This window comes from Ovis canadensis, chromosome 20, assembly GCF_042477335.2.
Source record: "Ovis canadensis isolate MfBH-ARS-UI-01 breed Bighorn chromosome 20, ARS-UI_OviCan_v2, whole genome shotgun sequence".
NCBI classification, from domain to species: Eukaryota; Metazoa; Chordata; class Mammalia; order Artiodactyla; family Bovidae; genus Ovis; species Ovis canadensis.
This window is the reverse complement of record NC_091264.1, coordinates 27779786-27807535: the sequence shown is the minus strand read 5'-3', so window position 1 is coordinate 27807535 and position 27750 is coordinate 27779786. Positions and strand designations below refer to the sequence as shown.

Below are 27750 nucleotides of genomic sequence, written 5' to 3'. Positions count from 1 at the left end.
CTTTGTTACCTTCTAAAGATCATACAGGTTTTGCTTATCATAGTTAAGCACTTAATCCCCCAAAATTATTTTTATGCATGTTGTACGGATTCAATTTTTATATATGCAGACATCCAATTTCCCTTGTTAAATATTAATCATCTGGTGTACCAGAATGACACTGCAAATTCTATCTCTTCATCACTGATTTTCAATACCACCTTTTCTATATGTCGGTGTTCCTGGCCTATTTCTGCATTCTCTGCTATGTTCCACTTGTCTGTTTATCAAGTCGCTTTAGTCATGTCTGACTTTTTATGACCCTACAGACTGTAGCTCACCAGACTCCTCTGTCCATGGGATTCTCCAGGCAAGAATACTGGAATGGGTTACCATGCCCTCCTCCAGGGGATCTTCCTGACCCAGGGATCTCTCATGTCTCCTACATTGCACTGGGGTTTTTTACCACTAGCACCACCTAAGTGATATCTTTCTGAGATTTTCATTTTCTAACTTTTGTTATGGATAACTAAAATTTGTGTTTATTTCATATTCAAGTAAGCTTGCTAAATTCTACTTTCTGTAGCTTTGTTGATTTCATTGTTTACGATATCACTTGTGTTCCTTTCTTTCCAGTCTTTGTGCTTTTGCTGTCCCTGTTGTTGTTCCTTACTGCACTCGGTAGGATGCAGAACACAGTGGTGAGTGGGAGGAACAGCAATGGAAATCCTCATCTTATACCTCGTCTCAGAGAACGCTTCCAAATTTTCAGTACTACAATGTTTGCAGTGGGTGTTCTTTATCGAGTGCGCTCTATGGATGGATATCTGGGGAAAGAATCTAAAGATCGGCAGGCATAAGGTGGAGAGAGTGTGCTTCGAGATGTTTGAGAAACATCACAAAGGTCAGCATGGCTGCAGGAGAGACAGTGAGGGGACAGAGTCAGGAGTCGAGATGAGAAGGCCAGAGCAATGCCACGGGAAGGGGCAGGTGTGACTGTACAAAACGAGGACCAGCGTAAGGATTTCGGCTCTTATTGGGAGCGAAGCCAGGGCCCGGCTTTCAGTAGAAGAGTGTCGTGACCTGACTTACAATTAGAAGGCTCTAGATTTGAGATTAGAATGGAGAGCACAGGGGTAAACTCAGGGAGACCAATTAGGAGGCTTATTGGAGCAGCATAGGCAAGAGATAATGATTGGCTTGAACCAGGATGACAGCAGCAGGATAATAAAAGGTGGCTGGTGCTGGATGCGTTCTGAAAGTAGAGCTAATAGTGTTTGCTGACAGTTGGATGTGAGCATGAGAGAAAGAGAGGTGAAAAGGATAAGTCAAAGATTTCTGTTGAAATGTCTGGAAGAACAGAGTGGGTCTTTAGTGTGTCAAGGAAGGCTGAAGAAGTCAAGATGGGGAGGGGGGATCGGAAGTTTGGTTTGGGATTCAGTGACTCTGGACCTGTTAGATATTTAAGGGGCAATGTCAAAAAGCAGGTATCAGTTGTATTATGTGAATTCAGAGTTTCAAGGAGAAGTCCAAGATAAGATGTAAATTTGATCATTTAGATATCATTTAATGTTTATTGCTGGGAGAAATATCTATGACCTTAGATATGCAGATGATACCACTCTAATGGTAGAAAGTGAAGAGGAACTAAAGAGCCTCTTGATGAGGGTGAAAGAGGAGGGTGAAAAAGCTGACTTAAAACTCGATAGTCAAAAAAATAACATCATGGCATCCCGTCCCATCACTTCATGGCAAATAGATGGGGAAACAATGAAAACAGTGACAGACTTTATTTTCTTGGACTCCAAAATCACTGCAGATGGTGACTGCAGCCATGAAATTAAAAGACGCTTGCTTCTTGGAAGGAAAACCATGACAAACCTAGACAACGTATTAAAAAGCAGAGACATCACTTTGCTGCCAAAAGTTCATATAGTCAAAGCTATGGTTTTTCCAGTAGTCATGTATGGATATGATTTGGGCCATAAAGAAGGCTGAGTGCCAGAGAATTGATGCTTTCAAATTGTCATGCTGGAGAAGACTCTTGAGAGTCCCTTGGACTACAAGGAGAGCAAACCAGTCAATTCTAAAGGAAATCAACTGTGAATAATCTTTGGAAGGACTGATGCTGAAGCTGAAGCTCCAATATTTTGGCCACCTGATGTGGAGAGCAGACTCTTTGGAAAAGACCCTGATGCTGGGAAAGATTGAGGGCAAGAGGAGAAGGGGACAACAGAGGATGAGATGGTTAGATAGCATCACTGACTCAATGGACATGAGTTTGAGCAAACTCCGGGAGATAGTGAAGGACAGGGGAGCCTGGGGTGTTGCAGTCCACGGGGTTGCAAACAGTCAGACACGACTTAGTGACTGAATAACAATGAAAGTTTGGGTCTGCACGAGACCACCAGAGAAGACCAGCAAGGCCTGAGTTCTAAGACTGAACTGCTCCCTGATCTTTCTTCTTTGTCCATCTGAAACCATCTGCCATCTATCTTTCCAGATTTTTCCAATATTTCCCATCTGCCAGGACCCCTCTCCCTTCTTTTTCCAGTGTTACCATCCTTTTAAAAAAATATTTCAGTAATTCCCTGGTGGTCCAGTGGTTAGGATTCTGTGCTCTTACTGCCAAGGGCCCGGATTTGATCACTGGTCAGGGAACTAAAATCCCATAAGCTTCACGGTGCAGCCAAAAATAAATAAATAATAAAAATCTTTATTTCAGTGGGATCTAATGCAATAAAGGAAGTCACATGTGTCATTGGTTTGCTATCCTGATCTTATCTCCTCCACCATTGTTTCAGGCAGTATTAAATTGATTCTGTTTTCATAATCTAATACACATTCAACTCATGGACTGTAGTGCGAGAAGTAGTATTGAAGGATATTTAATTGATGATACCCAGCCATTTTTGGCCCAGAAGAATGGCAATATCATATGCATCAATCTACATTAATTTTGGTTATGTGGGACACTATCACTTTGGGCTTCTATCAGAAAATACCATTTAAATGCAATAAAAATAAATCCACCAAAAATAACATAACAGTGTTTGACACTTGCCTTTAAAAATCCTTCCTAGCCCTCTGAAGTCCATTTGATCTGAGCAATTAAACACGACCACGTATTTCCCCAAACATCTTCCCATGTCTTTCGTAGTTTCGGTTTTGCCAGTGCCCGCAGGTCCTGCTGGAGCCCCTCCCATGTTCATTCCCAAAGCCTGCGCCAAAGTGATGTAGCACCTGCAGACGTGAATCAGACAAAGCGTTGTGGATATGAGGTAGCATGTGTTACAGTGAGGCACAAGCAAAAGTCCAACGTGATTGGAATGAGACCGTTTATTTTAGAGTTTGAGCTGCCTCCATAAGAGAGGGGTTTCCCAGGTGGTGCTAGTGGTAAAGAACCGGCCTGTCAATGCCAGTCATAAGAGGTGCAGGTTCGATCCCTGGGTCAGGATGATCCCCTGGAGAGGGGAACGGCAACCCATTCCAGTATTCTTGCCTGGAAAATCCCTTGGGCAGAGGAGCCTAGCAGGCTACAGTCCATTGGATGACAAAGAGTCAGACACGACTGAGCTACTAATGCTTTCTCGTAAGAGATGGGCAACCAAACAAGGCTGGAGTAGCTGCTATTCATTAGAAGTAATACAGTGTTTGCAAAGGCATGCAACGCTGACGTAAAACCTGCAGGCCTTCCTTGCATTGTGGTCGGGAGAAATCTGAAGTCAGAGAACCAAGTAAGCAGTGGTGTGCTGGAAGATGTTTAACAATGAGCCCTTTAGGAAAAAAAAAAAAATAAAGCTGATTTCTTTTTCTGCCTCGCCACATGGCATGCAGGATCTTAGTTCCCCAAGCAAGGATAGAACCCGTGTCCTCTGCAGTGGAAGTGTTGAGTCCTACCACTGGACCACCAGGAAATTCCAAATATAATTTTTTACATCTGCTGATTTCTGTGGCATAAATACGTCCACCATGGCCAGTGGTAATGCGGGCAATGTGATAGCACAAAACTGGGAAGAAGAGCATGATGTTGGCTCTTGCAGGCTGGTCCAAGCCAGCGCCACCAGCACACCACTGCCGGTAACCCATGTCTCTATGAAGTGTTTCACTCACTTAGACGCATGTAAAGAACAATATAATGAACCCCCTTGTATCCATAATGCAGCTTCGTTACATTTGTTTCAGATCTAAGCAAACTTAGTAAAGCTTCATGAGACATGAAGCTTTATACATAAACATCAATCGAAGGGAAAACACCCTGAAAAATTTAGACTGTGATGGAACCGGACATATAGAAGGAGGTCGGATGAGTCTAGAAGAGGCTGAAGACATAATTTTTCTGTATCATAATTTTACCTGGAGTCAGCTCTATTTAAAATAACAGCAGAATTAGTTGTTCTATGACCCAGTTTAAGTCGATTCTACAAACATTTACTGTCTCCTACACATGGCCCATAGAACCAGGTATTTGCACGACATGTAAGAATGGCAAAGACCCAGGGCTTGTCTAGTGTCATATACTAGAAAGAATGGTGAGGGGATATGCCATTAACTGATGATTCATTTAGACCTGGCCAAGAAACATCACTTTAGGAATCAACTTCCACATATGAAAAAGCAGGTGACACTGTTTCCAAGGTGTACCTTCCTTCTTTGCAATTCTAATGACCCTCTTTAGAGACATTTGTCCATCCTGTAATCTTAACTTCATTACTCAACTTCTTTTTTTCTTTCCTTTTTTTTTTTTCAACTTCATTACTAAACTTCTCATAGTCAACATCCAAGCACTCTTTTATTGTTTTACTTTTGTCTATTTCATAAAAATTTAACCTACATGTACTTTTAAATAACAACAGTTATTTCATTGTTAGACTTTGATGAGCTAGCTCAGAGCTGACACGACAGCATTATGCTTTTGTTAACATTTCAAACGCAAATTTAAGACAATTCTAAGTACATAATTTAATTATAAGAATGGAATAACAAAAATGGTTTCTTACCGATCTGTTAATGGGGTGATAACAAGACGATCAGTGCACCCCAGAAATTCATTCTGGTAAATAAAGTCAACATCTGTAATAGACACCACTGTTTGATCCAAATCTTCCTTAAAGTAAAATCTACTCTGTTTTAGCCATTCAAAATCAGTTACAGATCTGATATGCATTTTTACCTTGAAAACATGAAATACAAAGAGATTACATACTGAATTGCAATAGCATAAAACATAGCATATAGGCAATTTTTATTAACTCATTCAGTAGCTGATTCTTGTCATATAATATATATTTACTGAGTCTTTCCTTGGAATGAATATTTCATGAGTCTTTCCTTGGGGTGCTGTGCTGGGTAAACAAAAACAGACATGGTTCCCGCCTTCTGAAGCTGACAAAACAGGGCAAAAGACAAATCAGATAAACAAGTGAATGCAATAAAGTAGGAAGAGAAACTGAAGGTCATGAAATTATGTAGCAAGAAGACCTGGCCTAGTCTAGGTCTGAGGGAGATACTCAGAGAAAGAAACATCTAAGCTAAACCCTGCAAAAATAATAGGAATTAGCTAGGGAAATAAAACAGAAGGGGCGATGAAGGCATGAAAGGGCAAAACATTCTAGACAAAGACCCAGAAGATCTGGCTGGTGTGTTCAAGAAACTGAAAGAAGTTCAGTACTGCTGACGCATCCAGGACTCTGGAGAAAGAGTGAGAACTGAGGCTTCACAGGGCAGAGGAAAGGGGCTGGGCACTGTCCTCACGGCAATGGGAGAGGCATGGCCCTGTATGTACACACGCCTTCTTGCACCAGCCTTGTGGCCAAACCAATCAATCTGCCCAGTCATCAGCTTACACTCATGGGCCAAGAGGCTTATACCCATGGGAGGCAAAGAGGCTCCCACCACCATGGATGCAAGAGACAGAATGCTAATGAGCACATTTAGGAGCAACATCCCACCACAATACTTTCCATCAGCAAACCTGGAGAAACCCCAGTCCTGCCCACTCGGGGGAATCAATATAAGAAGTGGCAAGTGGTCCCTTTCACTGCTTCTCCACCCAGAGGCCCAATTCCAGGCCATTCAAGCTGACACTGAAAAATACTCTGGCAACTGCACAATGCTCAGTTCTCCATCTCATTAAGTCTTCCTGCTATTTACTGTTTGCTGCTGTTTCATTGTCTATGATCTTGCTTCCCCCTCCAGTTAAGAATTCTATCTTCCCTTTTAAAGAATAGTTTGTTTCACCACCTTAAGAGGACTACTTTCAGGTAACAGTCAGGTGCCACCCACAGGGACTATGTTCTCGAGCACAGGACTCTCAGCCATGGAGATGTAGTCAGCTAGCTACTTGCAACACTATTAGATGGCAAAGAGAGGGTGGACCGGGGCTTGCCTGGTTTTCAAGTAGTTAAGAAACTCCTGTGAATGCAGGGGACACAAGTTCAATCCCTGGTCCAGGAACTAAGATCCTACATGCCATGAGGCAACTAAGACCGTGCACCCCAACTCTGAACCTGCCTGCCCTAGAGTCCATCCTCCGCAGCAAGAGAAGCCACAATGAGAAGCCCATGTACCGCAGCTAGAAAGCAGCATTCGCCACCACTAGAGAAAGCCTGCACATAGCAACAAAGGACCAGCACAGCCAAAAATAAATAAAAATAAGTGCACTTTTAAAAATAAAGAGGGGGTCAAGGAGGAAAGCATAAAGAAGAATAGCTGATATTTATTGAGTTGTTACTGTATATCAAAATACATTATCTTCTAAGCCTTATACATGGAAAAATAAAATGCATATATGTGGGCTACAAGATACTATTTTACTTGGAATGCAAACTGAGTATGAGTTAGCAATTGAGATAAAAAGAAAAACAGCTTCATAGTTTTAACTATGTGGGCTACAAGATACTATTTTACTTGGAATGCAAACTGAGTATGAGTTAGCAATTGAGATAAAAAGAAAAACAGCTTCATAGTTTTAACTATGTGTATAGTAGTTTCTTTGAAAAAAAAGAAAACCCCATTCTGTAAGGAAAGTAAAGCTATGCTCAGCATTTTGATTTTAAAAAGAAGGTTCTTCTATGAGACCTCAACTTTAAGAGACAGTGAGAAATGTACAAATATTCTCAATTACATTCATAGCAGGTATAGTAATGGATTCCATACGACTGCTTCTTGAAGTGGACTTAAAGGAAAACCAAAGTATAATGGTAATGGAAATTAAGCAAATCTGTAGAAGGCCAAAGCAATATGGTCTAAGTATGTGGCTTTTTGATGATTAGCATGAACCAGAGAAATTCTAGAGCAGTGTTTCTTGAGCTTTAATATGCTTATGAATAACCTGGAAGTGGTACTGAAATACAGAGGATGATTCAGTAGATCTGCAGAGGAGATAGGGAGGTAGGGAGGCTGAAGATTCTGCTTTTCAAACAAGCTCCTAGGTGAGACCAGTGCAATCAGTTGTCATACATACTTTGAGAAAGAAGGATCTAGATTACAGGGAAATAAATGGGCTCCATGCCCTTCAATCTTCGGTAAATACAACTTATCTGATCAGAACTTTTGATACAAGTTGGAAACAGGTAGCCTGGGAATCATAGTCTCTAAAAAAATGGGCCCCAAGTTGCAGGAACTGTGGGTCTCTGATGAAGGAAAAAGATACCTTAAAGACAGATCAAGTCAGGGACTTCCCTGGTGGTCCAGTGGTTCAGAATCTGCCTGCCAATGCAGGGGACACGGGTCCAAGCCCTGGTCTGGGAACTAAGAGCCCACGTGCCTGAGAGCCACAGCAACTGAAGCCCATGAGCCTAGAGCCCACGTCCTGCACAAGAGACGTCACCACAATGAGGAGCCAGTGCACCTCAGCCAGAGAGTAGTCCTCACTTGCCACAGCTAGAGAAAGCCCGCTGGCAGCAATGAAGAGCCCATGTACCCCAACAAAGACCCAGCTCAGCCAAAAAGTGAATAAATAAAAATTTAAGAAACAAAGTAGAGAAGCATGTTCAGAGTTTTTTTTAAACAGAATAATGCAATGGTAGTCAAAAACGAAGCTAGTCAAAAATATCAAAACTACCTGGGCTTCCTATCCCACAATAGACAACTACTGCTCAAGACCACTTGTTAGGGTCCTGTTTCCAAAGGGAATTCAAATATCCCTCCTACTCCCACTCTGCAGAACCTTGCCCAGATCAAGCCCATGAAGACTTGCTGGACACTATCAACTGAACAGCCCCAGGAGTTCCCTGAAGCTTGGTTCTACTCAATCTGAACTTTTTTCACAACTGGCTCATCAGTTGGAGGAGCTAATCTAGAAGACACGGCTGCAGGTGGACCCATGAGCTCGACGGACCCAGGCAATCACAGGTTCCTCATCCGCTTCTCTATCTCTGGTATGGGCATTCTGCCCACTGTTCCCATAGTGGGAACTATTTTCATGGAACTATTTTCACCCTTGAGAGAGGAACATGCCGGTGAGACCATCTGGATGGTATAGGAGGTAGTTAAGGCCTCTATGAAAACTTATAAGATTCTGGCAGACAATGAAATAGAGTTACAGATGTAGAAAACAAACCTGCCAGGGGGTAAGCGGGGAGGGATAAACTGGGAGATCAGGATTGACATATACACAGTACTATATACAAAACAGGTAACTAATAAAGACCTACTGAATAGCACAGGAAACTCTACTCAATATGCTGTAATGACCTATATGGGGTAAGAATCTAAAAAAGGGGGGGAAATATGGATATGTATAACTCATTCACTTTGCTGTACAGCAGAAACTAACATCACACTGTAAATCAACTATATTTCAGTAAAAATATTTTAAAAATTCTCCAGACAAATGCAGAGATTTACTCCTCTAGAGGCTGCCCAAGACAAGCCTCATTAAGTATTCAATAAATTTCCTCACTAAAATTGCTAACTACCAGTCTGAAGTGGCATGTCTCTTTCTTCAGACTCTTCTTGCCCTCTGAGTGCAGGGGCCAAGTTGTGAACTAACATTGCCATAACTCACAACCAAGCCCACCTAAATTATATCATATCCCTGGTTATCGGCTTAAAGAAACAGTTCAAATCACATCAGTTGATTCCAGACTTTCAGAATGCCAAACCTGAATACACACACATGACTGTTAAAACTACCAAATATATCAGCATATATTTGTTCACATTGTAAAGGCAAAGCTGGTTGTGAGAAAGGACCAAACAGATGGAAGGTTCATATAAGCTAGGAAGTATGTATAATACTTAACTGTTAATTATTAGAAGCACTAACTTATTAATTAATACACTAGATTACTTTAAATTAAGAAAAAAATACTTTACCAGGTCATCAAAAATATCTCTCTGATGCACATGGATGGTAATTAGAGTTTCAAATTTCACTCTGTCAAACTTGCTCAGGTCATGTGTTGTCTGACTAATTAGAGTATTTAGAATATCCAAAAATTTCTGATTTGTCACTTGCATGATTTTCCTGTCATCTTTTGCATTATTTAAAGCCTCTTCTGAATCATGCGTCCACAACATCTGAATTCCCAGAAGCCCAACCTAGAAATCCAGCAGACAAATAAGTTTACCAAATATTTAAAGCACACCTGCAATAAAAGTTAGTGGTCACTTATTCACGTTGAGGTGAGCAGTCTTACTGATTTTAAACTAAAAAAGGGACATGCATTTCTTCACTCTCAAAGGGGAAAATCATTGAAAGTTCAAACAGTTGATTATTTATTTCAGTGTGGACGGATAATAATTTAACTGCTACGAAGTATATGTGCATTAATGGAAGATGCTTGGGGAATTTTTCTATAGAGGGCTTGAGACCCATATACATTTATACAATGACTTTCCTTTCTGAAAAAAAAAAAAGGAAATAATAGATTATTGTGTATTCTTCTTCAGCAGAGTTTTCCAAAGGTTTGTTTGCATCTTCTAAACAGGATATGTTACCTATCTCTTTCCTTAATCTCATTCTAATGTCCTTATCTTTTATGTACATCTACTTCTCTTTCTACATAGAGATCTACAAGAGACAGAGACAGAAAGTCAGAAAGGCGGAAGCGTGTCCTTTGTCTCCTGAAGAAGGAATAGGAAAACTGTGAGTTGATGCTCACGATGCTCACGTTACCTACGTTTTCCGCCCCAGGAAAGGAAATGAAAGTGGTCAGAACTTGCCCTCCCCTCACCCCCTCGTCTGCAACAACTGTCCCTTTGGGAGTTTCTGTTCTTCCCCAGAGTCAGGCAACAGATCCAAGATCATATGAACCAAACAGGAATTCCACATCTGGTAGAGGAAGGAAAGTGTGCAAGTGGCACATGGATTCTACAGGCATGGCGTTCAATGTAGGTAAAGCAGGAATGCAGGATACAGGATGCTCGGGGCTGGTGCACTGGGATGACCCAGAGGGATGGTACAGGGAGGGAGGTGGGAGGGGGGGTTCAGGATGGGGAACATGTGTACACCCGTGGCAGATTCATGTTGACGTATGGCAAAACCAATACAATATTGTAAAGTAATTAGCCTCCAATTAAAATAAATAAATTTGAAAAAAATCCTCTCCTTATCCCTGCTTCCTCTGGAACATCAATAATTTTCCTGCTAGAGCAGTGGCCAGTCCTGGGTCTGCAGGTGAAGATAAATGAAGCCCTGGGATGGAAAGGAAATAGCTGCTATCAGGAAGCTCCGGATAGCAAGCAGATACTCTTTGCACAAAACAGAGAGAAACAAGGCAGAAATGGTAGTGCAAGGCTGTCTGATTTAAAGACCAAAGAGACTTACAAACCCTGCAAAATCACTACATAGTGGTACTTCTTAAAAACTGACTATAAATTATGTTTCTCACTAGGTTTAAGAAGGCAGGGGACTTCATGGTGAAAACTGGAGGATGTTTCATTACAATTAAAAAAAACAAAATAAAAATAAAAACCAAAATTCTCATCAATATTATTTGGTGTCTATGATGAGCACATTAAAAAATACTGAAAAGGAACACACTAAAATACTGTCATCATTTCCAGGTGGTGGAAATATGGGAAAATTTTCTTTTCACTTTTATATTCTTCAAATGTTCCCAATTTTTTCCAACAAGGATCCATTATGTTCAAAATCTTCAAAATGCATTTGAGAAAAAAAAGGTGAAATTTTAAACAATTTCAGATAAAAAATTAACACAGTAATGGGAAAACTGATTCTGGAAAACTGCTTTTTAAAATGCAATTTAAAGAGACTAATATATATATTTAGTGAACATATTAAATAAGTATATATTGAATGAAAATACAGAAAATGAATATATATATTCATTACTCTTTAAAGCAATTTTTCCATACAACTGAAATTTGCCTACTACAATGTTATGATTTTTATCTAAAAATCTTTTATCTAAAAATACATACACACATTATACAAAAGTCCTAAAAGTTGGTCAATTTTCCTATTATATCCTGTCCAACTTCACCACTGCTTTAAATTTGCTTTTCAACTGTTCCAACTGTAATGCTATATCTCCTTCCAACTGTAATCATGCTTTCCTGCAGGAGGGAAACTATGTTGATTTAGCCTAAGGAGCTATTTTCCTCAGCTTATCAAATACAGTATTTTATAAAGCTTTGTCACAAGGGTAATAATGCTAATAAGAATATTAAAGCTTGCCAAGAATATTATACAATACAAAAACAATATTAATGTATTCTCTTCAGTGAAGATTGACTCTGTATTTGTACTTGTGTTATTTGAATAATTTCATAACATTTCAGCTGTCTCCACTGTGTATGCAGTAATTCAGGATTTGGGGTTTGGGATGGGAAGAGCAGCTGGATTTTGCTAAACCCACCTATATTTTTCTTGCCTTCTAGCCATGAAATTATGGAGAAGGCAATGGCAACCCACTCCAGTGCTCTTGCCTGGAAAATCCCATGGACAGAGAAGCCTGGTGGGCTGCAGTGCATGGGGTCGCTAAGAGTTGGACACGACTGAGCGACTTTACTTTCACTTTTCACTTTCATGCATTGGAGAAGGAAATGGCAACCCACTCCAGTGTTCTTGCCTGGAGAATCCCAGGGATGGGGGAACCTGGTGGGCTGCCGTCTATGGGGTCGCACAGAGTCGGACACGACTGAAGCGACTTAGCAGCAGCAGCCATGAACGAAAGTCATGACCAACCTAGACAGCATGTTAAAAAGCAGAGACATTACTTTGTCGACAAAGGTCTGTCTACTCAAGGCTATGGTTTTTCCAGTGGTCATGTATGGATGTCAGAGTTGGGCTATAAAGAAAGCTGAGAGCTGAACAATTGATGCTTTTGAACTGTGGTGTTGGAGAAGACTCTTAAGAGTCCCTTGGACTTCAAGGAGATCCAACCAGTCCATCCTAAAGGAGATCAGTCCTGGGTGTTCATTGAAAGGACTGATGTTGAACCAAAAACTCCAATACTTTGGCCACCTGATGCAAAGAGCTGACTCATTTGAAAAGACCCTGATGCTGGGAAAGATTGAAGGCAGGAGGAGAAGGAGGTGACAGAGGATGAGATGGTTGGATGGCACCACCAACTTAATGGACATGGGTTTGGGTGGACTCCGGGAGTTGGTGATGGACAGGGAGGCCTGGCGTGCCGCGGTTCACGGGGTCACAAAGAATCGGACACAACTGAGTGACTGAACTGAACTGAATTGATCCCTCGCTGTCTCTGACCCAGATCACAAATCATGACTCTTCATTTACCTTGGCTGAAAATGTAATGAAACTGTTACTTCTTCATTTGCCATATCCAGTTTTAATAACACCTGGCACATGACCCTACACTTCTAAGAGTCAAAGGGCAGGAGGGCTTTTCACGAAAACACCTGCTCCAGCCTCTTCAATGTCTTCTCTCTAAAAACTTAGCTCATGAGAAGAACTCCTTCAACAGATTATGCCAATTTTTAACTACTTGAAGGGAAAATAAACAAAAGGCAAGATGGATTTCATTTCAGGAAAAGATATGGTGACTCTTTTTATATATGTCCATATCTGTATCTGTCTCTATATTCATCTACGTATGGATAGAGATAGATGTTTTTATACATAGACAGGTGTCTAAGATGAAATTTCTCATTAGTGCTTTAGTCTCCATGAAGATCCTCAACAATGGGAGCAGTGCAAACCCTCTTCTGGGGGATGGAGTGGGTTGGACTAGAGTGGAGGAGAGGACAAGCAGGTGGGTGGGGCCGGGGGGTGGGTGGGCCTCTCTAGCTTGTTCAAAGCTAGAACGGCTTCCTTGGAGAAGGAAATGGCAACCCACTCCAATATTCCTGCCTGAAGCAGTCCATGGACAGGGGAGCCTGGCAGTCTACAGTCCATGGGGTCACAAAGAGTTGAACATGACGAAGCAACTAACACACATAAAACAGCTTCCACACCATCAGGCTGATTGTCTCCTGAATATCTGTCCCCCTTATTTCTACTCTTTGAATGTTGTGTAGTCTCACCTGTGCTGGAAAGTGATTGAGGAACGGTAACAGTTGAAATCCTGAATCACTGATTTGATAGAATGCGGATCTAATTATATTATGCAATGACGACATCTGCATTTTTAATAGGTCCAGAAGCCAAATCTCCACGGGACCTTTGGCCATAACAGGACTATCCAACTGAAAAAGTATATTACAAACAGGTTACAAATAGATAGTAATTTCATATTTTTACAAATGTCCTAAATCACAGTACCTCAAGACAAAGCAAACAATTTCACACAAAATACTTAAAACATGAGTAAAATTAATTAATAATGTAGCAAGAAGTATGAATATTGTTTGGTCTAAAACTTTCATTGTACAGGTGATAAATGAACCCCAGAGAAATTAAATGAGTTATCTACACTAGTCTGTAACAAAGCCAGGACTACAGAACTAGAACTTGACTCAACTCCTTCCCTTTCTCTCATAAAAGAACTGCATTCTAAACTTTAAAGAAACCCTAACAAAAGTTTAATCAAGTTAAATTACAATGATTTTTTCTCCTTCTCTTGATATGACAGCCATGATACGATCGTAGTCTTTTGCATGAAAGGTCACCTCGTTTATGTTGTCAGACACTGCAGGGAGATGTGGCTACAAGAAAGCACAAGACAGAGCAAACACATCATACGTGAGGTTAAACACAAAAGCTGCAGGAGACGTGGGTTCAATCCCTGGGTCGGGAAGATTCCCCTGGGGGAGGAAACGGCAACCTATTCCAGTATTCTCGGCTGGATAATTCCGTGGACAGAAAAGTCTGGCAGGCTACAGTCCATGGGGTCGCAAAGAGTCAGACACAACGGGTCAACTGAGCATGAAAACACAAAAGCCATTGAGACATTTCCTAAAATCTTTGCTATTTTTTTAAAATATTTGTAAAAGATTAAGAATTTACTTCACTGTCTCAAAAAAAAAAAAAAAACCCACCTCTTCTTTGACCCTTGACTGACTTGGGAGCCTACTTTTTATTTTATTTTTTTTTCTTTATCCATAAAGTTTTATTTTGTATTTCCTAAGACTTTTCTTTATATATTCACAGTAAAACTGTCAAAATTAGGAAAATTAGCATTGATACAATACTATTGTTTTATTCACAGTTCATAGTAACCGTTTCCCCATTGTCTCAATAAAGTCCCTTATGTTGGTTTATTTGTTTTTCTGTTTTAGGCTCCATATCAGGATTATCATTAGATTCAGTTTTCACGTCTCTTTAGTTTCCTTTCATCTGGAGCAGGTTCTCAACCTTTGTCTTCCTGACAAAGCATTTTGGAGGAGTATAGGCCAGTTGTTTTGTAGACTGTTCCTTATTTGGGGTTTAGCTTATGTCTCCTCATGATTAGATTCAGGATGCATTTTTTTACAGTGACATCAAATAAGTGACAATGTATTCTTCCCAGGATGTCAAGAAGCTCATGGTGTTGGTTTGTCCCATTATTTTTGTTTACATTTATTATGTGGTAAAAATAGTTGTTGTTGTTGTTTAGTCACTCAAACGTGCCCAACTCTTTGTGATTCCACAGACTGTAGCTCTCCAGGCTCCTGTGTCCATGGGATTTCTTTTCTTTTTTTTTTTTGCATAGCATATTTTCTTTTTTTTTAATTTTAATTTTTACTTTATTTTACTTTACAATACTGTATTGGTTTTGCCATACATTGACATGAATCCACCACGGGTGTACATGAGCTCCCAAACATGAACCCCCCCTCCCACCTCCCACCCCATATCATCTCTCTGGATCATCCCCATGCACCAGCCCCAAGCACCCTGTATCCTGCATCAAACATAGACTGGCGATTCATTTCTTACATGATAGTATACATGTTTCAGTGCCATTCTCCCAAATCATCCCACCCTCTCCCTCTCCCTCAGAGTCCAAAAGTCCGTTATACACATCTGTGTCTCTTTTGCTGACTCACATACAGGGTCATCATTGCCATCTTTCTAAATTCCATATATATGTGTTAGTATACTGTATTGGTTTTTTTCTTTCTGGCTTACTTCACTCTGTATAATCGGCTCCAGTTTCATCCATCTCATTAGAACTGATTCAAATGTATTCTTTTTAATGGCTGAGTAATACTCCATTGTGTATATGTACCACAGCTTTCTTATCCATTTATCTGCTGATGGACATCTAGGTTGTTTCCATGTCCTGGCTATTACAAACAGTGCTGTGATGAACATTGGGGTACATGTGTCTCTTTCTATTCTGGTTTCCTTGGTGTGTATGCCCAGTAGTGGGATTGCTGGGTCATAAGGCAGTTCTATTTGCAATTTTTTAAGAGAAATGCAAATCAAGACCACAATGAGGTACCACTTCACACCAGTCAGAATGGCTGCGATCCAAAAGTCTGCAAGCAATAAATGCTCGAGAGGGTGTGGAGAAAAGGGAGCCCTCTTGCACTGTTGGTGGGAATGCAAACTAGTACAGCCACTATGGAGAACAGTGTGGAGATTCCTTAAAAAATTGCAAATAGGAAGCCTACTTTTTAAAATCGAGCCCTACACAATGTTTCCTCCACGACCTACAGATGCCCCCTCCTCTTACATTAAGGAGATTGAACCAGTAACTGCCATCTTCCTCCCAACGGAGACTGAACCACACGGTCCCTGTCCCCTTCCCTCCCAGGGACAGGTCAGTCCTCCTCTCTTGGCTCTGTGTCTGCCTTACACAGCTTCTACTTCCTTCCTGTCCTTTCTTATCCCCACAACTCCCTGGAAACCAACAAGAAAGGTATTATTAGCTGTTTCCCAGCTTCCCAAACCAGAAATGGTCCTGGGGTGGGGTTTGAGTGCCTCCACTCTCAGTTCTCTGTAGTTTTTCTCTTCCTCCTGAAATTACTGCCCTTCGAAATGGCTAAAAGCATTTGAGAAGCATTCTGGACAGGAAAAAAGGGACAAATTTAAACCACAATCCCTATCTGATCTAAGAATATTTAGATTTAAATACTCATAACAATGAGTTACATTTAGTGAGCACATACTTTATGTCAGGTACTTTTGATGCGTTAACTTGCATAATTCTTATGACAAGCCTATGAGGTGGAAATGATTAATATTCTGATTTTACAGACAAGAAAACTGAGACACAGGAAAATTAAGTAACTGGCTAAGATCACCCAGCTGGTGAGTTGCATAATTGATGGCTCTTGCCTCCAGCTGATGGGCTCCAAATCCAAAGAAAATGAGGCATTTTATAACCAATGTCAGTTTTAACACTCTTCTTTCCTGACTGCACTTTTAAGATGTTAACTTCATTTTTATTTTTTATTACACAGGCTATGGAAAAAAAGGATTTAGGTAACAGACATTTAGATGACACACCTGGATGGTATGGGAATCACTGGCTTGTCCAAGAATTTCCAGGAGAACTGGATCAGACACAAAGAAGAATCTTGGAAATAGTAATCGCTTCTTCTCCAAATACCTTTAAATAAAGTCACATTACCAAATAATTTTTCCTGAATTACTAATTTGGGGGGTTTTAGCCAAGACACAATCACTAATATCGATAAGATAGTAGCAAATACTTATAGCCATTTCCCATTTGAAAAGTCCTGCTCCACCTTAGATGGCACTTAGGAAAATAAGTGGAAATAAGAACGTGTGATTCAGAGCAAGGCATTGTCTATAGTATTCTTTCTCATCAAGAGCCCTCCTGCAACCCTTCTAAGAGTACTGTGAACCTCAAGCTTAAATGCCGGGTGAACATATAATTTATCTCCAAATCAGGATATTTTGAGAGTGAAAGGAGGGGGTGGGGGTAACTAGCCATTCAGTCAGGACAAAGGCAAAAATTTGGACAAACCGGGGTATATTTTTGCCCTATTTCAAAAGAAATTGAGAAAGAACTGCCTTTGAAGAAAATTATCTGTGAATTTGTCTGGCTAATTGCTCTCTGAGTACACCTCTCTACTCCACACCTGCCGTGTGCTGATTGGTAGCCCCCAAAAGACACGGGAGCTACCCCATGTCCTATTTCCTACCCACATCCTATTTCCTGGAATCTGTGAATGCGGTCTCATTTGGAAAAGAGGCCTTTGCAAATGTACTGAAGTTAAATATCTCGAGAGGAGCTCATCTTGGATTATCCAGATGAGCCCTAAGTCCAATGACAAGTATCCTCGTAAGAGACACACAGGAAGAAGAGGAGAAGGGCATATGAAGACAGAGACTGGAGTTATGCAGCCACAAGCCAAGGGTAGTCCCAGAGCCACCAGAACCTGGGAGAGGCCAGGGAAAATTCTCCCTAGAGCCTTCAGAAGGGGCTGCTACCTTGACTTTAGACTTACAGTCTCCAGAACTGTGAGAAAATAAGTTCCTGTCATCTTAAACCACCCCGTTTGCGGTAATTTGTCACAGCAGCCCTACAAAACTCATACAATGCCTTAATTCACCCACCCTAACTTGAAGATGTCTTTTTTTGCAAAGAAATTAAATTTATGTGAAATGTTAAATTCCTAACACCACTTCAACCATCACTACTGAACCGGAAATGCAGTCAATTCTATTAATTTGGGATAAAACATCGTTACATATAAAATGTTAGGCAATGAAAAAATTAAACTCTTACCCTGTAAGTGACTTCTGACATACTTCTAATTGTTCGTGTAAATGAGGTAAAAGCTGCCCCATGGTTTCATCTCCAACACAGCAACTAATCACATTGGGATTCTCATGAGCTCGCTGCATTATCTTTATCCATGACTTGTCAATATTCTGAAAACGTTTTGCTTCCTAAAGACAAACCCATAGTCAGTAAAAGTTGGCATGTGGATGACTGAATGAAGCAAAGTCTTCACTCTGGCATCTCCTATAGTTCCTCAAGCCACCTTATTAATCTTAGGCTACATAATTTAAAGGAGCATTTTTTTTTATCTGAATTAACTCTGAACAACAGAAACCCAAAGCCATAAAACTGCTTATTGAAATGCTGTCCTATCACAACAGGGTTTATGACTAATTCATTTCCTTACATTTAATACATTTTTCAAAGTGCCGCATGATTAATTTTCAGTGCTATCAACTTAAATCCCAAATCTAGTCTTTCAGCACCCCAGGTGTTTTGGTTTGATGAGCAAACTCAAGAAGCATGAAAATAATTTGATCTCAGTATCTTTGGAATAATTAAATCTTAATAGTGCCCCAGGAAAAAGAAAAGGAGAAAACAGTAAAAATCTAAAACAAAGCTTCATTTACATTTTTGCAAATGAAAATTTACTATTTACTATGAATGATATTAAGCTTGTATTCGATTGCAAAAACTGCCTTTAGAAATTGGCATAATCTTGCCTCTATCAAAAGTTTTAAGTGCATTTTTGAAAAAAATATAACTTTCTGATTAAAAAAGAAAAGATTTCTGTTTTAAAAATGTGTTACAAAGGGAAACCAGCTACTTTCAAAATGCTTTTGTCCTTGATTTTTAATCTACAAAGATTTGCGACCCCATGGACTGTAGCCTGCCAGGCTCCTCTGTCCATGGAATGGTTTCTGTTACAACTATTCAACTGTGCCTTTTGTAAAATTAGTCCTATTCTTTTGAATTTCCATACCTATGGCATCGCTATGAGACTTCCCTAGTGGCTCAGATGGTAAAGAATCCACCTGCATTGCAGGAGAATCAGATTCAGTCCCTGGGTTGGGAAGATCCCCTAGAGAAGGGAATGGCTCCCCACTCTAGTATTCTTGCCTGGAGAATTCCATGGACAGACAATGTGCCATTGTAATCCTAAAGCAGTCACAGACAGGACATAAATGAATGGACATGGCTGTATTCCAATAAAGCTATATTTACAGAAATAGGTGAGTTGGCCACAGTTTGCAAACCACTGGCGCAAATCATCAAGACATGACCATATGTCTTTCTGAAGATTTCTACAGAGACATACAGACAACATACACCAAACTATTCTATCAGCAGTTACAAAAGCCGTATTTACCTGTGGTAGCTGTTTGGCTATGTCGCCACCTACAAAGACAGCTTCAAGATAAACCCAAAGGTTCTGCACTACTAGCCACTCTTCAATTATATCTGAGGAAGTAGACAATTTATACACCCAATTCTGGATATTTTTTTTAAATGGAGCATTATATCTAAAAAGTAAGAATGGAAAAATATTACATTTTAAGAAAGAGTCAGATAATAGTAGGCTTTAACAAAGTAATTTATAGGAGAAATATTCCTTTGACAATGAACTTTTTTCCTCCAAAAACCAGCTCCTATTAAACTTCATAAAGTTAATGAGATATTTGCATTTTTATGAATAAAACATAGAATTATAGTGATCTCACTTACTGTTCCAATGTATCAGTGATAAACCAAGAAATCTGCCTAGTTTTAAGCTACAGAGGTCTAGCAAAGGAATTGTACTGGTTGCTCCTTGGAGTATAGGTTAAATACGGACTAAGATGGCCTGCCAAGACTTCTGTGAACCAAATCCAAGTGGGGACTGCCCATGAGAATAGGGCCCTGTTGTCACTGGTCTGTGGAACTACTAACACAAGGCCTGGGTCAAACTTGAGGTCTGATGTTCACTACAAATGTGCTCTTCCTTACCCACAGACTGCTAATTCCACCAGGCACTGTCCTTTGATTCTGCAGTGTTAAAGATCCAGAATTGCTACTCCCTAAAAGCCTGGTGGCTCAGACGGAAGCATCTGTCTACAATGCGGGAGACCCGGGTTCGAGCCCTGGGTTGGGAAGATCACCTAGAGAAGGAAATGGCAATCCACTCCAGTACTATTGCCTGGAAAATCCCATGGACAGAGGAGCCTGGTAGGCTACAGTCTATGGGGTCGCAAAGAGTCAGACATGACTGAGCGACTTCACTTTCACTTTCAAAAGCCCTTGTGGTTGTTGTTCAGTCGCTCAGTCGTGTCCAACTCTTTCAATCCCATGGACCGCAGCATGCCAGGGTTCCCTGTCCTTCACCAACTCCCAGAGCTTGCTCAAACTCATGTCTATTGAGTCGATGATGCCATCCAACCATCTCATCCTCTGTCGCTCCCCTCTCTTCCTGCCCTCAATCTTTCCCAGCATCAGGGTCTTTTCCAATGAGCTCTTCACATCAGGTGGCCAAAGTATTGGAGCTTCAGCATCAGTTCTTCTAACAAACATTCAGAGTTGACTTCCTTTAGGATTGACTGGCTGGATCTCCTTGCTGTCTAAGGGACTCTCAAGTGTCTTCTCCAGCACCACAGTATGAAAGCATCAGTTCTTCAATGCTCAGCCTTCTTTATGGTCCAACTCTCACAGTGTACATGACTACTGGAAACACCATAGCTTTGACTATACAGACTTGTTGGCAAAGTGATGTTGCTTCTTTTTAATATGCTGTCTAGGTTTGTCATAGTTTTTCTTCCAAGGAGCAAGTGTCTTTTAATTTCATGGCTGCAGCCACCATCCATGGTGACTCTGGAACCCAAAGAAATAAAGTCTGTTACTTTTTCCATTTCTTCCCCATCCTGCTTCTTCTCCATCGTGGCTAGCTAAAGAGTTCATGAGACTACAAGGTGTCTAAAAAGCTGGGCACAGATAAGAAAGACAAGAAATAGAGTGGATGCCATGAGGAAGTGATGGGAAGATACTGGGTAAAGACCTAATTACCTACAGTTGGATTAAGAAGCCAACTTCAGTTTGTGGCAATGCAAGCATATGGCTTTGAAGTTGTGTAGCGGCACTTCCTGGTGGGTGACATGTGTACAGTCTTAAAAGTTTTCTTGATCCAAGACAGAGTGATTTGAAGGGACTCATATATAGAATGGGGTTCTTCTGGGTATAGTCTGATGCTTAAGTGTAACCTTTGATTTCTATGGAAGCCTATGTTATACATGGAGATATAAAGTGGTTGTAAAAAATTGCCCCAAGGAGGTAAATGAGTTGATCTAGTAGTAAGAGGCATTTTTTTTCTCAACTCACAATTTATAATGTGCATCTGACCATCAGTCTAGAGCTGAAAGGCAGTCAATATGCCAAAAGCACCTTCAAAATCAATACATGCAGACCAAAAGGGTGTGGATAAGCATTTTAGGGAGCTGAAGCACCTAGATAAATGGAGTTAAAAATAACTTTGTCCAGAAATTTTTGAGAAGAGTCATCTTTGATGGTGTATAACTTCCCAACATGAAAAGGGGGGACTTGAAATAAAATCACTAATGACAAGTTTTTGTCCCTTGGCCAGGTATTTGCACTGCACAACTTTGTGTGGTAGAACCTGTTAATGACAGAAAAGAAGGCTCATGGAACCCCATGGAATCAGGGACCCACCAGGAAAGTGTCACAATCCAGGTACTTGAGGTGAGTCGTCACACCCATGGAAATACACAATTTTTTCTGACATCACATCTGAATAGCCCTAGAGATTCCTCTGGCACTTGCTACAAGAGAAGGCTATGGTTGGCTCTGGAAGAGGCATTCTGGATCCACTTGGTCCTGCAAAGTTTTCTAGAAGGAGGATCTCCCATAGTGTTTTGACTTCTCAGATATCCTTATACTCTTTCTAGCAGGACCTCAACATTGAGTTTACTAGTACAATAAATTAGTACTATAACCACTCAGATTACTTTGCCAAACAAAGCTATGGTGTTTCCAGTAGCCATGTATAGATGTAAGAGTTGGGTCAGAAAGAAGCCTGAGTGCCAAAAAATTGATGCTTTTGAACTGTGGTGTTGGAGAAGACTCTTGAGAGTCCTTTGTACTGCAGGGAGATCAAACCCAGTTAATTCAAAGGAAATCAATCCTGAATATTCATTGGAAGGACTGATGCTGAAGTTCAAGATCCAATACTTTGGTAACCTGATGCAAAGAGCCAAGTCATTAGCAAAGACCCTGATGCTGGGAAAGAGTGAAGGCAGGAGGAGAAGGGGATGACAGAGGAAGAGATTGTTGGGTGGTATCACTGACTCAATGGACATGAGTTTGAGCAAACTTTGGGAGATGGTGAAGGATAGGGAAGCCTGGCATGCAAGTTAACAGTAAAATTAAGAAGAGTTTCAAGTCCTGAATTCCTGGGTTGCACAATCAGGCTCAGATCAATCAACAGCCTTTCTTCAAGAGATCAAGATTTCAGGAAATCAAGATGGCAGACTTTGCAATGAACCACAGCAAAGCAGCAGCCTGTGAAGCCCAGGAACCACTGAATAGCCAATGGTCACCTTTGCCAGGTTATTCAGATTATTCAGCTTATTCAGATTCCCTGAAAGCAGAGGATGAGCCCTAGGAGTTTAAGCCCAGCAACTTCACCCTAGAACTCCTAGGAGTTTTGTGAGTTAATGCATTATCCAAATGCAAGACTGCCTTTGGGCCAGAGGTATTACAGGATGTCATTCATTAAACAGTGATCCCAACCTGCAGATAGGGTGTTATAATCCCCATGCACCCTGGGCACTGACCTCTGTGAATGACCTCTGAAATAATGTGACACATTTCTTAGGTGTGTTAGGGTAAAGACCAGTTAAGAATCACTGGATAGTCAGGTAGGGGATTAGAGGTTGGTAATACTCAGACCAGGGCCTGAGAGTATATTTAATCTGACTAGGTCCCATCTCCTAAGGCTGTGCTTGAGATCACAAGTCACTTTCAAGCTGATTCAGTAGTCCCATGATAGACAGGTCGCCTCATTTAGGCTGCAGTGGACCCCTCATTTAGGCTGCACAGAGGTAGGCTTTTCACCATAAGAATCCAAATGTGAGTGTCAAGCCCCTAATAGTATATTCCTTCATGTTTGCCAGCCTACTCTTCTTGGGCTATTGGGAGAACACTTGAGCAGGTTCAGCCAAGGAGGACAATGACAAAAAAATCAAAGAATGAGAGAGAAAGAAGATAAAATGAAGATGTCATCTTGGTAGGGAGTCGAGATATTCAGATGAGCTGCCAATTTGGGGGAGAATAATTGTGATGGGGAGGTGAGCACCATAAAAACAAAATTGAGGCCATGATTATTAGGGAAAATAGGTAGTTCATGTAACGACTGACAAGAGTCAGAATCTCGTGTTGTGTCACAGCTTCGAAACTGGAGTTTTATCTAAAATTATATAACTCTAAATGGCAAATCAAAACCTTCCCCTGCAAATTATAAAATTACCTGTTGCTTAGTAAGGAACCCAAAACCATTAAACTATCCTCCATCAAGGTGATAATCTCTCCTGATTCAGTTCCTTTGAGCAGGAGTTCTCCCTTTCCCTTAAAGGCTGCAAAACTCAGGTTCTGATTGGTCCAGTTCTCAATCACCTGAGTCAGCTTGGCTTCAATATCCTTCTCCTTAATGGCAGATATGCAAATATCCTTCAGAGGGAAATCAAAGAATACATTATGACATTTTCAATTACAAATTCAGTGCATTAAAATCACAGCATTTTTTAGTTTGGCCCTAGAAAATCATTCGGGTTCCCAGGTTGCACAGTGGTGAAGAACCTGCCTGTCAAAGCAGGAGCCACAGGTTCAATCCCCAGGTGGAGAAGATTCCCTGGAGAAGGGAATGGCAGCCCACTTCAGTATTCTAGGAAAATTCCATGGACAGAGTAGCTTGATGGGCTTCAGTCCCTGGGATTGCAAAGAGCTGGACATTACCGAGATACATGAGATATGGAACTTAAATCGTGTTTCTTGTTTATATTTTTAACTGTTGTTTTTCAGCCAACATGGACATAATCACAGCTGCGCTCAGTGGCTTGTTATAAGAAGCAAATGAGAATGTGAGATTCTTTTGAACTCTTTAAAGTAATATATAAACATTGCTCTAGTCCCACCTTTTCTGACCCTAATATGAATATCTCACTTGATTAAAAGTTAATTCTAATTTTTACATATTTTCCTGTTTTCCTGAGAATTTTTGATATGAAAGTCTCACAAAGGTAAATAAAATTAAGGTATTTTCCCAACATACCCCAATTGATTTTCCTACTTGGAATCACAGAATCTCAAAGATGGGAAAGGATATGAAGGTGCAAGGAATTTCCACAAATTAGTGTGTAGTAGAGCTTCCCTAGTAGCTCAAACAGTAAAGCATTTGCCTGTAATGCGGGAGACCTGGGTTCGATCCCTGGGTTGGGAAGCTCCCCTGGAGAAGGAAATGGCTACCCACTCCAGTATTTTTGCCTGGACAATTCCATGGACAGAGGAGCCTGGTAGGCTCCGTGGCATTGTAAAGAGTCGGACACGACTGAGTGACTAACATACACTGTGTAGTAAATGTAATAAGAGTGGTGTTAACTGTTGTGAGTTCTGAGAAGGGAGAAATGACTTTTGCCTACAGTCAGGAGGAAAGGCTTCACGGAGGAGGGAACATCTGAGAATAAGCAGGATTCCAACAGGGGGAGGGAGAGGACGTTTTATAGGAAGGGAAAAGGCTTCCTTTCGAGGCAGTGAATGAAGTAATAGTAAGCAGCCAGCTAGGCTACTAGCAGGGTACAGGGAGCAAAGAAAACAGAATGTACTGGCATAGACAACACTGAGACTCTATTTAGGGGGAAAATAACTAATAACTGAATCCTAGCATTCCTTGGACTTGCGAAATGAAGTTTTCAAAAGCACAGCCTATGAATAGCTATACTCTTAAGTGTAAAAACCTCGTAAGAATGAAGTGATCATCAAAGTTTGTTTTTTTTTAATTCCTTGATTATTTCCTTCAATAGTATTTGAATAGCATTTATAGGACAAAAATGCTTCAAAAACAAAACTTTTGGCATACATATATTGTTAAAAAGAAGCAACCCCTCCCAAATTCAGGGCTTATGTCCATGAGACCCACAAGCCCATATTGAACTAAGAAATAGCTCTTGAATAGCTTGCTTGTACTCACCCAACCCAGTGCCCAGCACAGAGGCAGATCACTAAAAAGCTTTCTGTGAAAAAAGGGGCCTATTTGCTCAATACACAAATATACCCAAAGAGCAGAAATATACAACAAAACACATAAATAAAGGGTCAAGAGTTAAAGACAAGGAGAGATCTTAAAAACAGCAAGAAAAAACAGCTTGTTAAGTACAAGGGAACCCCCATGAGACTACCAGCAGATTTTCCAGCAGAAACTTTGCAGGACAAAAGGGAGTGACACAACATATTCAAAGTGTTGAAAGAAAAAAAAGAAAAAAAAACCTGCCACCAAGAATACAGTACATGGTGAAGCTGTCCTTCAGAATTGAAAGAGTGCTAAACAGGTTTTCAGACAAGCACAAGCTTAAAGGAGTTCATCATCACTAGAGAAGTCTTACCAAAAAAAGTTACATGGACTTCCTTCAGCTAAAATGAAACCGAGCTAGTTAGTAACAGAAGACTATATAAAAGTATAAATCTCACTGGTAAAGAGAAATAAACAGTAAAGTTCAGAATAGTCTAATGTTGTAAAAGGTGCTGGGTTAATCACTTATAAATCTAGTATGAAGGTTAAAAGACAAAATTAGTAAAAATAATGGTAACTATAATAATTTGTCAGTAGATACACAAGATAAAAAGATGTAAACTGTGGCACCAAAACAAAATGAAGGGGGGGAGTAAAAATGTAGAGTTTTAGATCGCATTCCAACTTTAGTAGCTAGCAATTTAAGATGGACACAAGTAAATGCAAAGATAATCCATGAGCATAGATTAGAAGAATTAGTATCATCAAAATGTCTACACTACCTAAAGCAATCTACAGTTTCAAAGCAATCTCTATCAAAATTTCAATGACATGTTTCAAGAAATACAACAAGGGGACTTCCTTGGTGGTCCATGGTTAAGAATCTGCCTTCCAAGGCAGGGGATTAGGTTCGATTCCTGGTCGAGGAACTAAGATCCCACATGCCTTGGGGCAGCTAACCTGCCCTCCTCAAAGAAAGATCCTGCATGCTGCAACAAAGATCTCACGTGCTGCAACTAAAACCGGGCACAAATAAATAAATAAAAGAAACAGAACAAAAAATCCTAAACATTTTATGAAACCACATAAGACTCCATTTAGCCAAAGGACTCTTGAGAAAAAGGAACAAAGCTGGAGTTATAATGCTTCCTGCTTTCAAACTATACCAAAGCTATGGTAATAAAAAAAAGTATGGTATTGGCATAAAAACAGAGACAATGGAACAGAATAAACATACATATATGTTTAATTAATTTATGAGAAAAGAGCCAGGAATATACAATGGGGAAAGGACAGTCTCTTCAATAAACAGTGCTGGGAAACCAGGATAACAACATGTAAAAGGACGAAACTAGACCACTATCTTTTACCACACAAAAAATTAGCTTAAAATGGACTAAAGACCCAAAACCATAAAACTCCTATAAGACAACAGAGGTGGTAAGTTCCTTGAAATCAGTCTTGGCAATGATTTTTTTGGACTTGACACCAAAGCCAAGGTAACAAAAGTTAAAATAAACATGTGGGATAGCATCAAACTAAAAAGCTTCTCACAGCAAAGGAAACAACCAACAAAATGAAAAGGGAACTTACTAAACAGGAGAAAATATTCACAAATAATAACTCTGATAAGGGGTTAATATTCAATATATATACAGCAGATTCATACAACTCAGCAGCGAAAACCACCAATCTGATTTTAAAATGGACAGAGGTTCTAAATAGCTATTAAAGGAATCCTTGCACATTGTTGATGGAAATGTAAATAACACTAAGCATAAAAATGGAAATTAACTGATTAAAAATCTTGAAGGAAATACATAATAATTTATTTGCTAGACTAATAGTAAAAAGTATAGAATTAGAAGGTTGGAAAGTATTCTGAGGAATCCACCAAGAAAACAATGTAGAAATAAACAGAATTTTTTAAAAGAGTATAGTTAAGGGACAAGCAGGACAGATTAAGGAGCTCCAAAACTAATTCAAATAATTATATTATCTCCTTGAGTTACAGCATTATTTTGCAAAACCAAGGAATGTTCAGGATCATTTGAAATTTTGAGGGTACATTATATAGAGCAATCAGTACACCCATGAATAAAATGTTTATTTGTACAATTTTCAGGAAAAAAAAGGAGACATTCTTTAACAGATCATTTGTAAGACCTTAAATCCTATGTACCTCAATATCATCCTTATTTTTAAGGAGTGGTGCTTCCATAATATTTCTAAGACAAAAAGAATCTGACTCCACATCAAATGGGGTTCCGGTTAACTCAGAGATACGATCCCAGTGCCTCTGTTTCATTGCCTTATTGGTCATCATTTCTAGTAGAGGACATGACTCACTGAAATCATCAATTCTTTTTTTCAGATCCAAAAAAGCTTGCCAATCTTTAAGTCCTTTTGGCAGTTTACGACATCTTTAAGAAAAAAAATTATTTC

At 40.1% G+C, this 27750-nt stretch overlaps 1 protein-coding gene across 1 annotated transcript in view; it reads right to left on the bottom strand.

Annotated features, from left to right (window-relative positions):
• Positions 1–27750, bottom strand: part of DNAH8 (dynein axonemal heavy chain 8) — a 335116-nt gene that overhangs the window by 184007 nt on the left and 123359 nt on the right. Inside the window, exons 35-44 of the mRNA XM_069564262.1 lie at positions 27488–27728; positions 23551–23750; positions 19408–19561; positions 18042–18205; positions 16793–16895; positions 13957–14061; positions 13441–13602; positions 9301–9525; positions 4980–5152; positions 3044–3222 (exon numbers count right to left, since the gene is read on the bottom strand). Of these exons, the coding sequence (XP_069420363.1) occupies positions 3044–3222; positions 4980–5152; positions 9301–9525; positions 13441–13602; positions 13957–14061; positions 16793–16895; positions 18042–18205; positions 19408–19561; positions 23551–23750; positions 27488–27728 (1706 nt within the window). The remainder of the gene's footprint in view (positions 1–3043; positions 3223–4979; positions 5153–9300; positions 9526–13440; positions 13603–13956; positions 14062–16792; positions 16896–18041; positions 18206–19407; positions 19562–23550; positions 23751–27487; positions 27729–27750) is intronic.